This window comes from Arvicola amphibius, chromosome 9 (genome assembly GCF_903992535.2).
Source record: "Arvicola amphibius chromosome 9, mArvAmp1.2, whole genome shotgun sequence".
Classification (NCBI taxonomy): Eukaryota; Metazoa; Chordata; class Mammalia; order Rodentia; family Cricetidae; genus Arvicola; species Arvicola amphibius.
The window spans coordinates 81,893,667-81,907,847 of record NC_052055.2 but is presented as its reverse complement, the minus strand read 5'-3'; the positions used below and the strand labels follow the sequence as shown (position 1 = coordinate 81,907,847).

General features: G+C 40.7%; 1 protein-coding gene across 1 annotated transcript in view; it reads right to left on the bottom strand.

Annotated features, from left to right (window-relative positions):
* The window catches only part of Col9a1 (collagen type IX alpha 1 chain), an 85,158-nt gene extending 72,295 nt beyond the window's left edge, over nucleotides 1–12,863 (bottom strand). The window contains 5 exon segments of the mRNA XM_042055761.1: nucleotides 3,846–4,242; nucleotides 10,938–11,070; nucleotides 11,182–11,253; nucleotides 12,268–12,341; nucleotides 12,817–12,863. Of these exon segments, the coding sequence (XP_041911695.1) occupies nucleotides 3,846–4,242; nucleotides 10,938–11,070; nucleotides 11,182–11,253; nucleotides 12,268–12,341; nucleotides 12,817–12,830 (690 nt within the window). The 5' untranslated portion in view covers nucleotides 12,831–12,863.
* Nucleotides 12,864–14,181: the final 1,318 nt, after the last annotated feature.

The window sequence follows — 14,181 nt, the reverse complement described above, 5'->3', positions numbered from 1 at the left end:
ACATAGCATCAAATCCGTCATGTTCTATGGTGATTTATTGGGAATATGCACAGGTAAAGAGAAGAATGATTTGATTATATATGGGGAAATCCACATAAACTTTTATCCTCCCTCAAACAAGACCAAACTCCCAATGCATTGTATCCCTGGAGAAGGAGAAAGGCTAACTTTGTTTTCTAATAGACCTGTACCAAATAACTCTCCCAGGCAATCATGTTGACAACAAACAATAAAGAACCTGTCATAAAGTAACATGTTTTCATGGTAATCTGCCAGGGAACCACGCTTTACAGCGGGATAAATGGCACCATCCTAAACTACAGGCACAGAGGAGAATAGGAAATGAGGAATTTATTGCTTTAAAATAAAAAATAACAAACTTACAGATATGCAAAGGAAAAAAATCAAAATTCTCTGAGCCCACTAAATAACTATAAATGATGAGAATGTGTTTGAGTTGTAGCCCACAAGAATGTTCATGAAAGCTTCTTGAAATTGTTTTCCTTTTCCAACTTAGAAAAAGAGACGATAGGATGGATGGGGGAAGTCACAAACAGCTACAATATAAGCAAGTCTTTCAGCATTAGTGATCCATCAAACGTCTAGGTTCCATTTTTATTATGCAGTTCTTATACCTACCTTTGATAGCCGATAATGCCTGTGGAGAGGATATCTTGCTTTTGGTTTATTTACAAAAGAAAAACAAGGGTTGGCACTGAAACAAATATTCAACCAATAGAACATGCTGAAGATTAGAAATAATCCAATTGTATTCAGAAAATACTAAAAAATGTAGATGTTTTTCTGGTTTCAAGCTATTTCCTGTTATTTTAAACTTGAAAAAAATCCTTAGAAAGTGACACTGAGTACTTGCTGTCCCAAACTGAGAGATAGGTGCCCCACTAATGTGAGTTTTCTGCTTCTCGAGATATATGCATATCACCAACCATCGTCCTTTAAGACCTTAAAGAAAGTAGCTTGTTGGCAGTGGTCTTCAATAATTCCCAAGGACTTCAGCCTTTGGGCAAATTGATGAAAAGCCCAAGATGACAGGCTATAAGGTAAAAACAGGGTCTAGACCAACTCATGGGCACTTGGATTTTGAAGACTTAAGCTCAACTGCTTTAGTTCTAAACCATGAGGGGTAGTATAAGAACTCTTTAGACGTTTCAAGAGGAATGAATTGGTATATATGAGTTTCCAAGTGAAAATCCATCCATGTCAAATACCGTTTTTCTCCTCTCCAGGATTCTCTCGGACACCATCTCCTTTAATAAGGAGACCTTGGGTTATCTTATAAAATTATTCTAAAGATCAGAAAGTTAGAATAAAAGAATTTTGAAAACATCTAATTGTTATATTCAAGACACTAAGATAATTTCTTCAAGGAAAATGGACTTCTCTCTTATACTTTTTTCCTAAGAAGGAGGAGGAGGAGAAAAAAGAGGAAGAAGTGTCAGGTAAGAAGAAAGCAGATAAGGAGCTGGAGGAAAGAGCAGAAGGCTACATTAGGGGAAAGTTTGAGTTTGATAATGTCATGTTGATGTCTCTAATGTAAGCAGAATGTGTTTGTTTGTTTCTTGGCCTATAGTTTCTGTCTAATTATCAATACTACCACACCACTTAATACTGAACTTTAAGTGGGGATTTGGGCTCAGATCTTTTTTGTTTCCAGGAAGGGGTCAAGGATCCAGAATTCATTCTGAAAAGGAAAGACTGCATGTGCCTATACCAAAAAATTTTAACACATGTGTCAGCATGATGACTTAGAAAAGTTCCTTACTATCCCAGAAGCACCGTATAACACTCAGATACTATAGTATTGGCTGCATTCCTACATGTGAGGAAGAAAACGGAAGATGGCAACATAAACGTCTACTCATTGTGGTGTGAGACTAGGTTTTTCAGAAAAATCTCCAACTAGCTAGGGGATATATAGCATAGCAAAGTAATACTGAGACTTTGCCACACTGGAAATAAAAGAATTTTGAAAGGCATCTTTAATAGTATCCAGTGCTATCCAGAATGATAAGATCTTGGAGTGGTTTTTTTGTTTGTTTTTTTTGTTTTGTTTTGTTTTGTTTTGTTTTTCGAGACAGGGTTTCCCTGTAGTTTCTAGAGCCTGTCCTGGAGCTAGCTCTTGTAGACCAGGCTGGCCTCGAACTCAGAGATCCGCCTGCCTCTGCCTCCCGAGTGCTGGGATTAAAGGCGTGCGCCACCACCGCCCGGCCTTGGAGTGTTTTTAAGGTCAACAAATCCATTTTTTAAGCAACTGATACTCAGCGCCTTGAGAAGGTGTTTAGACCTTCACTCCCTAGCCCGGGTCCAGAAATGGCACTGACATCGCAGAGGCTGTGTTGTCTGTAAAACACTCCAGGGTCATTTCAGAGTTCCTGCTACACAGAATTTGAGCATATCACAACAGTGGCTGCATCATCTTTTGAACCCAGCCGCTTGTAGGGTGATGACTCATGAGATGAAGAAATACTTCCTCAAGAGTCTACAGCCAGAGCAGCAATGTGGCAGCTCCAAATTGCTCCCTGTCTATCACAGAATATAGAAATTTCACACCAGCCTTCACACTCACCACTGCTCTTCCTGTAAAAACAAGTCATTTGAACAATTCCATTACTGAGATTCCCCCAAAGCCTCTTTTTCCCAGAGAAGTGCGCAGAAACAATTCAAAACTACTGTGTCACCCTTGCTCTCTCTGTGACATAGACTTTGTGACTAGAATATAACAGCTCCATACAGTAGGAAAGCTGTCTTAGCATCAACAGTTTATTTATATCGAATATTATCCTCTTCTGTTTCCCCAAAAGAATCCTTGCCCTCTAAGATTGTATTTTTAAATTACTGTCAAAATGCTATGAAAGAATTGCTACTCGGTGTTCAAAATGATAGATCTAGAAGGTACTAGCTGATACAATTGTGATGTCACTTTCTTACTTCCATCACAATGGATTTCTACAGCAAGATGAACAGAGTTTGAAATTCTCTACTTCAGGGAAGAGCGATGGTTCCATAGTTAAAAACCTGCACTGCTTTTGCCAAGGACCAGAATGCGTCTCCCAGCACCCACGCTGGTTATTCACAACGTCTGTAACTCTAGTACCAGGGAATTCAGTGCCCTCGATGTCTATTACACAAAGCCTAGTTCTAAGTAAATACATTTCACGCCATCTATATAATATGGCTTATCAAATGCCGTATGACTTCTTTACATTACATCTTACCATCCGCATTCACTAGCCTTCACTAGTCCCAAACACTCCCTTCACATACACACGTGTTACTCAAATCAACTACTCTGTAGACTTTTGAATGAATCCTAGTTATTCTTGAATTATTTTTGCTCAGTTGTCTTTAATGCTATCTTCCCTTCTTTTGCCGATCCAAATCCTTCCCTTTCAAAATTTATTGCTTTCAAAAATAATGGACTCCCTGACTAACTGAATTCACGATTTATCTCTAATTTTACGTGAAAAATTCTAATTCATTATACATACATGGTATGCTCTGCCCTAGTGTGGGTCTCCTTGTAAGTGATCTCAAAAGCTTATGGATGCTCCAAGTGAGTGTCTAACACCTTAACTCCAAGTAAACCTTAACCTCCTTGAAGATTATCTGCTTAACTAAAAGTCAGTACTCCACATGGCACTCAAAGCTGGCGGTGACTGCTTTCTGAATGAGTGGTGGGATATATTTAATAAACCTTACAAAGTGAATAACTGTTCACTGTATGCCCTGTAGCTAATGATCCAAGATGTTTGGGTGCTGAGCTTAACCACCTGGGTTTGTCTTCAGCTAGAATTAGTGGTGGAACTTGGTGATTTTATACTCACAGGAACAGAAACCCGAGGATTGTCCGCAAGCTTCCCCAGCACAGCGAAGCCATCCGTCTCAATCTGGCCTCTTGGCTTTATAGGTAAGGACTCAATCCTGACGCAGTCAAGAAAAAGAGTGGCACTGGTCCTCTCCACGCCAATCATGATCTTATGCCACTGGGAGTCGAACAAGGACGGCAAACGTGAAAAGTCTGCCGACTGGAGACTTCCATCCAGTCCTTTATAGGAAAACGAGACAGACTTTGTTTGGCCGTTTATCTTCACGCCAACTTGCTCCTTCCCTGAGGAGTCCTGGATCTGCCAAATGTTCCAGTTCTTTTCAAGTGTGCTTCCAGTCATCCGGAAAGTGGTTAAGAAGGAATATTCTTCAGGCAGTCCACTGGGATACAAATGCCTGAGCAAAATTTGAAAATAATAAATATAAGCCTTGTTTTCTGTGCTTATACATATTTACCATTTCTGGTGTTTGTGTTATTTTAGACTCTAGCTCTGCAGTAGGGTCACAGTGTGGAAAACTATGCAGCCTTTGTTCTCTGATGACATCATGTTATACAGACCCTCACAGTTCAATTATCCATGCACATCAGTGCTCCACCTTAAAATACACAGGTTTAAAAACTCCCTCCCTCACAGCTAATAAAGGCTCTCAATGATACTATTCTTTATTCTACCCAAAGAGCCACTATTTAGCAATGCCATCCCACCCAAAACCACATTTTTTGCAATGTTCGGGGCAACATTTCCTTCAAAAGTGAGGGAGGGGATCATTTAAAGTCATTGAATCTACCAGCTTATAAAAACCATTTAATTCAACTGGTTTTAATTTTTTACGCACATTAAAATTATTTGGTATCTTTATAATTGCCAGGCTATTCTCAAAATTTGCCTTCTAGACCCACATTTTGAGAATTAGTAACCAACTACCCAGCATCTCTTTAAAGACTTCTTCACCCTAAGGATGGCGTTTCCAGGGATTTCAAGGATGGTAGTGAAGTGGTAGCTCGTTGTTGGTGACTGGAGGAGTAATGGGCAATGGATGACTGGCACTTCCTCCTCCCCTCCAGCTCCATCCTTCCCCAGTCAATCAACTAAGGTTACACCACAGCTATTTTCCTCACTGCTTTAAATGGAAGATAAAGCCAATAGCATCCCTAAGACCATCCTTATCTGCCACTTATCTATCTACCCTTATCTACAGATCTTCTGTTGAAGCAAGTTCTGCGGGGTTTTAAATACTAATGTCAGCTTTCACAGTCTTCAAAGTTATTTCATTGCATCTTCTTCTCTGTATAAGAAATTCTTCAACAAGAAAGAAACACTAAGAAAACTAAATGTGAAATTTGTTTACTAATAGGAAAATTGAAAACAATTACTCACTAAGACAGAGAGTTCCAAACAACCTTCCTGAAGGTCAAACTTATGTGCTTAACTCCTTCTTACAAAGAATCAAGGGAAGAAAGGCAAGAAGAAATATCACAACGGGTATTGATTTCATGTATATGACATTTGTTGAATTGAAGCATAGTGTGTGTGTGCATGTGCATGTGTACATGCAAGCACACATGAGCACACATGTGCACACGCACACTTTTGTAAAAGTAAACATAAGGTTTTAGCATGTGCTTAAAAAAACACTTTAGAATACAGATGAAAAAGACAAAAGAACTATCTAAAGTCCTAGTTTTTCCAGAATAGAATAACTACCACATCACTCCAAATACTTTCTTCTTCTTTTCCTTTTGTTTTGGTTTTTTCAATTTTTTAATTTTTAAAACAATCTTTTCTACTTTTACATACCAACGCCAGTTCCCGCTCCCACTCCCCCCACCTTCCACCCACCCCACCCCACCCCAATCCACTACAAACAGGATGGCCAAGGTCAGATACTTGTTTCAAATATAATTTTTCTCAATTGGTTTGTCACACTTCCTTTGATTCCATATTTTTTGGAACTATACATATTCCAAAATAATCTCTAAGAAAAACCCCAAAGTTCTTCATTCATAGATATCCTCATTTGGAACACTCACAGAATGCTTCATTCTTAGATGCACAGGCATACCAAGTGTGTTCATATGTGTGTGTCACCTCCCTCCACACATATGAAGAGCAAATGGTTATGTACACAAATGTAACTATGACTAACATGTTAATAATCCTTTAGCATATACTAGTATGTTAAGAAGTAATAAGGAAAATTTGCCTCATTTATTCATATGAATAAAATATACATATATACATATTTGTGTGTACCAAAGACTGTTAAATGTCTCTGAAACCTAATATAAAGAACAGGATGCCTAATGTATTTTTAAACACCTGAGATTCTGTTCTTGAAAATATGCTATGCCTATCAATAAGTAAACCCAACAGCATACATAATTTAAAAGAAGTTACATCTATAAATGATTTATTGTATTCCAATCTTCACGAAGTTCCTTAAATGGAGAACCATATGGGTTCAAATAAAAGATTCAAAAGTGTTTGAACCTTGAAATATTTGTTTATGACCTTAATACGAAGATGGCTAAAGTCTGTGCTGCAAAAAAAAAAAAAAACACACTAGGTTGTAAATAGCAGTTAAGAATGGAAAGCTATTGTGCCTAAAATAATGAATAAAAGGAAGCAGAATCATGTCTCTTGATTCTTCAGTAATTATAAAGACAAATAAGTAAAATATATTTCTCTCCCATGAAGAAACATCCTGCCGGGCGGTGGTGGCACACGCCTTTAATCCCAGCACTCGGGAGACAGAGGCAGTCGGATCTCTGTGAGTTCGAGACCAGCCTGGTCTACAAGAGCTAGATCCAGGACAGGCTCTAAAGCTGCAGAGAAACCCTGTCTCGAAAAACCCAAAAAAAAGAAAAAGAAAAAGAAACATCCTATGAATGTTTTTTCACTGTCTCAGAATATTCTCTAGAAAAGAAAAAAAAAGCATCTCTGCTCCCTGAGAATGATTCCAATCTCCTCCTTCTGTCATCTAGCTTTGCATGAGTAATTTAAAAAGAAGGAATGAGATTCCATAATGGATATAGACCCTGTTTTCATTATCCATTCATCAGTTGGAGGACATTTCCAAACCAATGGCAGTTTCCATTTCCTGGCTACTGTGAATAGGGTGGCAATGAGCACAGCTGAGCAAGTGCCTGTCCCCAAGAAAGACACTGAGATGTGGTACATCTGGGTCAGGTGATAGATCGGTTTTCAATTGCTTGAGAAAAAAATGAAGTTTTAAGGTAAATTATGAAACTAGAAAATATTATGTATGAGTGGGGTGACCCAGACCCAGAAAATCTAGTGCCTCATGTTCTCTTATTTGCCATTCCTGGCTCTGAATCTCTAGATGTATGTATATAGCCTTAGATATCAGCAGGAAGAAAGAAGGGTCTAAATAAAGTTATGCCATGTTGGTGATACTGATCACAGACTATTTAACAAAAAGCCTAGTACTAGGCATGAGAAACCTCCTTTTAAGTCATTGACCCAGGGAATCAAGAAACTCTTCAAACAATGTAGTTATTGCCACTGCTCTTGGTTTCTTCCAAGAATTTGAAGGCAAGACTTTATTGCTGAAGATACCACACACTTTAGATACAGAACCTGGAGGACTTGAAATGGGTCTGACCTGATAACTTTCTCCCTGAGGAAAAGCCCTATGCAAGGTGCCTAGGGAGAAAAGCAGTCAGCAGTCCCTCATAGCTGTGAATCCTACCGACCACAACAGTGACCAGCATGGCAAAAAAAATTTCAAAAGCGCAATAGTGACACCGTATCTTGGGAACAACCAGTTGTCATCTAATTGCCTAAACAAGACCAGAATAGTGACAGCACCAGTTGACATGACAACATAAATTGGGGAAATTTCACTAGGTCTCATGCACGGATGACGAGCTACAGACAGTTAATGACTAAGAGAGTGGAGAACCAATCTTCTCCAAGGGTGAGTCCTCTAACTATCTAATACCAATTGGCAAGCCTTGAAAACATATATGCAAATAACATTAAATGGGCTGAGCTGGGTGTATTTATACATCTAGGGGATGTGTGTGTGTGTGTGTGTGTGTGTGTGTGTGTGTGTGTGTGTGTATGTGTGTACATAACAAAGAATAAGAGGTCAGAAATTTGAGCGGGGGCAGAGAAGATACAGGATGAATGGGTGGGAAAAGAGGAAAATGATATAAATTCAATATTCATATAAAGTCCTCTTCAAAACTAAAAAATTTAAAATGAGTAAAAAGGAAAAAAATCCATTGAGAAGAAGGTTTACCCTGCATGCAATTTCTCTGCTGGTCCTCTCCGGCTCTCTGGTAAGAGTGTCCAAGCACTCTACAGTATTTAAAATTTGCTTTCTATCGTAACCTTATGACATAGTCATCCCTTCTAGCTCTAGTTTTTTTTTTCCTTTTTTTTTTTTTTTTTGGTTTTTCGAGACAGGGTTTCTCTGCAGCTTTTTTAGAGCCTGTCCTGGAACTAGCTCTTGTAGACCAGGCTGGCCTCGAACTCACAGAGATCTGCCTGCCTCTGCCTCCCGAGTGCTGGGATTAAAGGCGTGCGCCACCACCGCCCGGCTCTAGCTCTAGTTTTTAACTGATAAAACTGAGACTTAGTTTACTCCAAACCAACTAGGCTTGGGGACAAGAAGCATGGGATGGCAGTGGAAGAGGGGAATAATTAGGAATAGTGTGTAAAATATGTATGGAATCTCATAATAAAATGTGAGCTACTAGATAGAAATAAATCTTCCTCCAAGAAAATAGAGAACAAACTTTATTATACCCCTAGAACTGCACAGCAACCTGGCTCTCTGACTCACCTCCCTTTTTAGGTCATCCTTCCTGATTCTTTCTTTCTTTCTTTCTTTCTTTCTTTCTTTCTTTCTTTCCTTCCTTCCTTCCTTCCTTCCTTCCTTCCTTCCTTCCTTCTCCCTTCCTTCCTTTCTTCCTTCCTTTCTTTCTTTCTTTCTTTCATCATTTCTAAGTAAGTATAGTGATTGTGAGCCTTTAGTCATGATCGTCACCTGTGTGCATTACTTATTGAAGGCTCTCAGCGCTCAGAGAAAAAAACAATAGAGAAAAACATGAGCGGGATGAAGAGAACTGTGTCACCCCAAGTAGTCCAGTATCTGAAGTGAGCTTAATGGCAGCCCAGATTGTGCTTCAAGTCATGGAAGGGGAAATTAGATCAGGGTTCTGTGTCATGTCATTATTTTATTATAAGAGAAACAACGATTTTGAAGTTTATTTTGGGACCCAGCTAGTATTTCATTAGGTGAAAATAGTATCTAGGCAATAAAATAAATAAACAAATAAATAAAGCCAGAATTGCCACTCTCTAGTTAGCTTTAAGTGCCAACTTGATAAAGCTTAGAGTCTCCTGAGAAGGGAGTCTCAACTGAGGGATTGCCCAGCTCAGATTAGTCCCTGGGCAATGACTGTGGGGAATCATCTTGTTGACTGATGCGGGAGAGACTGCCCACCTCAGGTGCCACCATTCCTTGGGCAGGTGGCCCTAAGCTATGTAAGCACACTGCACATGAGCCCATGTGGCAGGAAGCAGCATTCCTCCATGGTTTCTGCTTGGCGTTCTTGCTTGAGTTCCTGTCCTAATTTTCCTCAATGATGGACTGCTACAAATAAATGCTTTCCTCCCATAAGTTGCTTTTGATCATAGTGCTTTATTGCAGCAACAGAAACAAAACTAGAGTGATACCTTTAATCTTCACGCATGCCCAGGCTCAGCATGAAGCAGTCGTTAGAAGGACCGCCTCTGAAGCTATGCTGCCTGGATCTCAGCTCCCCCAGCCGGCACCAAGCCTTTAACTCATTTTAACTAAACTTTGAGGATTCAGTTTCCTCCTACATTAAACAACAGGGATAATGTCCTTTTGCCACAATGCCATAAAGTAGTTGAGAGTAATATTAGTAAATACATGGACCATTCTTGTATTACACATATTACTTAAAATGTTAATTTCTACCTTCTTTCCTCTTACGTCAGATTCTTCTAACATGAAAAATATTTAAACTTTATACAAAAATTTTCTAGGATATCCTTTCATTATTGTAGTTAATTACTATTTTCCTATACAACTTAGTGTCTATTAAAATATTTTTTATCTACCAAAGGAACCTTAGTTCTATTTTTGCAATGCATTCAAACACTATATGCTATACTAATAAATATACATCTATACTATGAAAGCATATGAAGACTATTTCAGGAGGAGAAATGAGAGGGATCTGGGAGCGGGACACCAGCGGAGTACACGATTCACATGTATGAAAGTTTTGTGGTCAAACCATTAACCACCATTATGTAAATAATAATGACTCCCAAACCATATAGTAAACTTATTGATCATAAGATATGCTAATGGTGTAAAATATAGATCAGAGTAGGGCATTCATTACAATGACACAACTCATTCAATTCACATATACCAAAGAACCTCAGCAATAAAGAATTTACAGATTAATTCCAAGAAAGGATAGCAGTAAAATAAAAGTTGTATGTATATCCCCATCAGTTTTTCTGATATAATTATTTCCCTTTTGTTTCTGTTTTGTGTCATCTAGGACCTACGGCTGTGTGTGTGTGTGTGTGTGTGTGTGTGTGTGTGTGTGTGTGTGTGGTTCTGTTTCAGCACTGGGACTCTTGAACAGCTCCACTGTGAGCCTTCAAACCACACTGCGGCTCCTGGTTAAATTTATGCCTCACTTCTGGTGTTTTTCACAGAGGGTCCTTTCAGTCAGAACCAGACAAATTACAGAAAAACAGAAAGCAAAATACTAAGAACATGTCCCAAATTGATGTCTAATGGTCTCAGCGATGTTTTCATTCCTGGAATGGAAAGTAAATTACAAACCTAACATGAAGAGCAGCATTCAGGTGCTGATGATTGATAGGGGAACACATTCCTTTGGCTTTCTTTCTTTTGTAGAAAGTTTCTGGTGATTTAACCCACTGGCTAATGAATGCTGGGTAAGTGTTCTACCACTGAGCCACACTCCAACCCTCTAACATTGAATGGCTGTAAAGATTTCCAAATGCCTTTAAGGAGGATCATTAGAATCCTTTCTGATGGGTTACCTTGTTGGGATCCTGAAGTCTACATCACTCCCAAACTTGTAAGCCACTTGTAGTGCCGTGGACCCCACCACCCTCTGGACCGTTCTTCGGGATGCAGCTCTCTCGACTTGGAACTGAGAAATCAGGTCAAACCCTACAGAAAGAGATAAGGAAAAAAGTTGGAAATGAGACTGGTTCTGTCCCCTCCACAAATAAACTTTATTTGGAAAGCTTGAATCTCCAGTATGATAGCAGGGCTACTTGCCTGGCAAGTCATCTTGGCCAATCCTGATCTTGGGACACAGTTCACTTCCACCATTGGGACTGGCAGGAAACCCTGCAAAAGTAGTGCCATGTCATCAAATCCATCCACTACAAGATGTTAATTAATTAATTTAATATTTAATAATCTTAAAACCAAGCAACTGCTTAAAATACAATGTTATACAGCTTTGCTTATAAGCCATGTATTTAGCTTGAACTCAGTGATTAGAATTCATTCATCTTCAGCTTCTCCTGAAGGGATAATAATTTATGATGGAAAAATGTTCCTGCCTGGAAAACTTGGGGATTTGTTCTGTGTAGAACCAGAGCTGCACAGTGCCCTGGATGGCATGGGTCAGAAGCCTGTCTGGAAAATTTCTGGTGGTTTAGCCTCAAAATATTCCTTAAATACCACCCATTCTAAATATACAATGACATGACAGAGTCAGCCTTGAGACACCTCAACGGGACTCCCAGACAAGTGAAGTTCTTGGGGAATCATCACCATCAAAGATGAGTTTTTAATAACTGCAGTGCCCCCTTCTGCATTGATAAGACTTATCTGGTAAAAGATGTCTTAGACTTCACACACACACAAACACACACACACACACACACACACACACACACACACCCTACCACCACCACCAACAATAACAACCCCCCCAAAAAGGCAGAAGCAACAAAATGTTTCAATACAAACCTAAGCTTTGGCCTACCCAGCAAAGTACATCAAATATTTTTTCTTCTCCCCCCTGACCCCAGTGTTTTGAGGAAATCCATCCACCTACCCATCCATCCACCCCAGCATTCACTCAACATGTACCACTCACTGTCTGAAGAGGGACCATGCTAGGCTCAAGAAAAGGCATAGAGCTGTTCTTCCTGCCTACTGAGCTCTGTGTGGACTCCTTTTCCAGGCTCAATATTGTACAGGACAACTCCTCAGTGCAGGACAAGGACGGAAGGTGTGAAGGACTGCAGGAGGCAAAACCAGTCTTTACCCAACCACAGCCCAGCGCCATCACAGCCCTGCCTGCCTCCAGTAGCAAGAGCTACTTCAAACTCCATAAACCATGGCTCTTACTTGGACGACGCTTAGGAGTTGCAGATACCCAGGGTCCCAGAAAACTGCATGCAAAGAAGAAAACTGGAATCTTCCTGAAGAGGAGAAAACAAGAAATGACCCAAACAGGAATTCCTTCCGGTGGGAACTATTTTCATGTTTTAAACTTGCAAAACCTGACTAATGGTGGTAACCAAATCCCAAAAATCTGACTGATGGCAGCAACCAAATCCCAATACCACTGCCTTCATTTCCATTTTGAAATCTCACTAAGAAATTGTGCGGATAAAGACATTTCTGACTCCTGCCGTCCCAGTCACACATTCTCAATGTCTCCCTACCTCACTTTCTACTCTACTGTTGCCTCTGCTTTCTTTTATCTCTGCTTCCTGCCTCTCTCTTCCCATAGCTGCCTCCTCTTTTCCTATCTCAAATGCTTACTCACTTGCTATATTTTCTCATCCGTCTTTACCTCTGATGGCCCCTTGGTTCTCGCTGTCTCTCACCTCCCCTCATGTTATCACTACTGCAAAGAGCCTCACCCACCTCCCTCCAGAGTCCTGGACTTACCAGCGGGTCTTCATTTTTCCAATAGGTTCTCTTTGGTTTATAATAGTCACTAAGAAGAAGGGGTTGCTGGGCAGTCACTACCCCCCTAAGGCCCCTTCTCCTTCTTTCTAAGGCTCTTGAGTTTGGGCCCCAATCTTGGTCCTTCTTGCCCCTCGCAGGGCTAAAAGCAAGGAGTGAGTCAGGGACAATGTCTAACAACTCTTTAAACTGAAGCAAAGGAAAGGGGTGGGGAGAGGCAGCCTGTAAGCCGGGGCCCAGCCAGGGGTGTGCCCTCACAAGCTAACAAGGTTACACTGAAGGAGGGATTGAATGGGGGAAAGCCTTGCTGCAAGAAAAAAAAAAATCAGGATGTGGGGAGTTTCACCAGAAAAACGCAGCCCGCTGCTATAGGAATACAGTGGGAGCTTTTAGAGCAGCTATAGGGCACAGTAGAGGCTTTTAGAACTGTTACCAGGGCACAGAGGAGGCTTTTAGTGGCCCCTGGGCCCAGCAAAGAGCTGCCTATCAGGAGGCAGAGATGCGAGAACTCACTGGAGCCTTGCTGCCTAGACAACCTGGATTTAGACCCGCTTCTCCTGGCTTATCAGTTGTATGAACTTGAGCAGGGTAATTAGCCTCCCTTTGTTTGACTGCCTTATGTATAAAACAGGATGAAAACAGTTCCCTTACTGGGGGAATCGGGTGAGACAGGCAAAGATAACAGATCTGACCCAAAACTCCTTCCTCCGCACCCTGATTCTCCTGGTAACACTTCTTCGTCTGTTTCCTCCTCTTGTCCGTGCCTACAGCCTAGCAGCCTACAGTTCTCACAGCCATGCACGAAGTTAGACTAACCAGAGGTCCCGAGTTCGATTCCCGTCTGCAACAGACTAAACCCAACATTATTCACTAGATGAGAGAACGAAGATACAGACCGGGGTGCCTGTCCCAAGCATCATTGCTGCTGGGCATTTTGCTAAGCAGTAACCTTAAGACTTTCACTTGTTTGCTCTCAGTCTCTGACGTTAATAGTGTCGAACTGAACACACACATACACGGGGGCACACAACACATTATTTGTGATGAACAACAAAGCAAGAGAATTACTGGGATCACAGACCTAGAGAGATGGTGTACGCACACCACTGTCACAACCGCACAGGCCTCCTCGTGAACCTGAGCACCTCTGGAGAGAAACAGCAGGTCCCGTGGCCTGTCCCCCCAAGCATAGGATGACCTACTTCCGGCTCCATCTTGGAGGACAATGTTTTTACCTCGCTAAATTTTTATTTAGTTATAGAACGAGTAGTATTGCTGTTTTTATTTTATTTTAGTGTGTGTGTGTGTGTGTGTGCGTGTGTGTGTGTGTGTGTGCGCGCGCGCGCG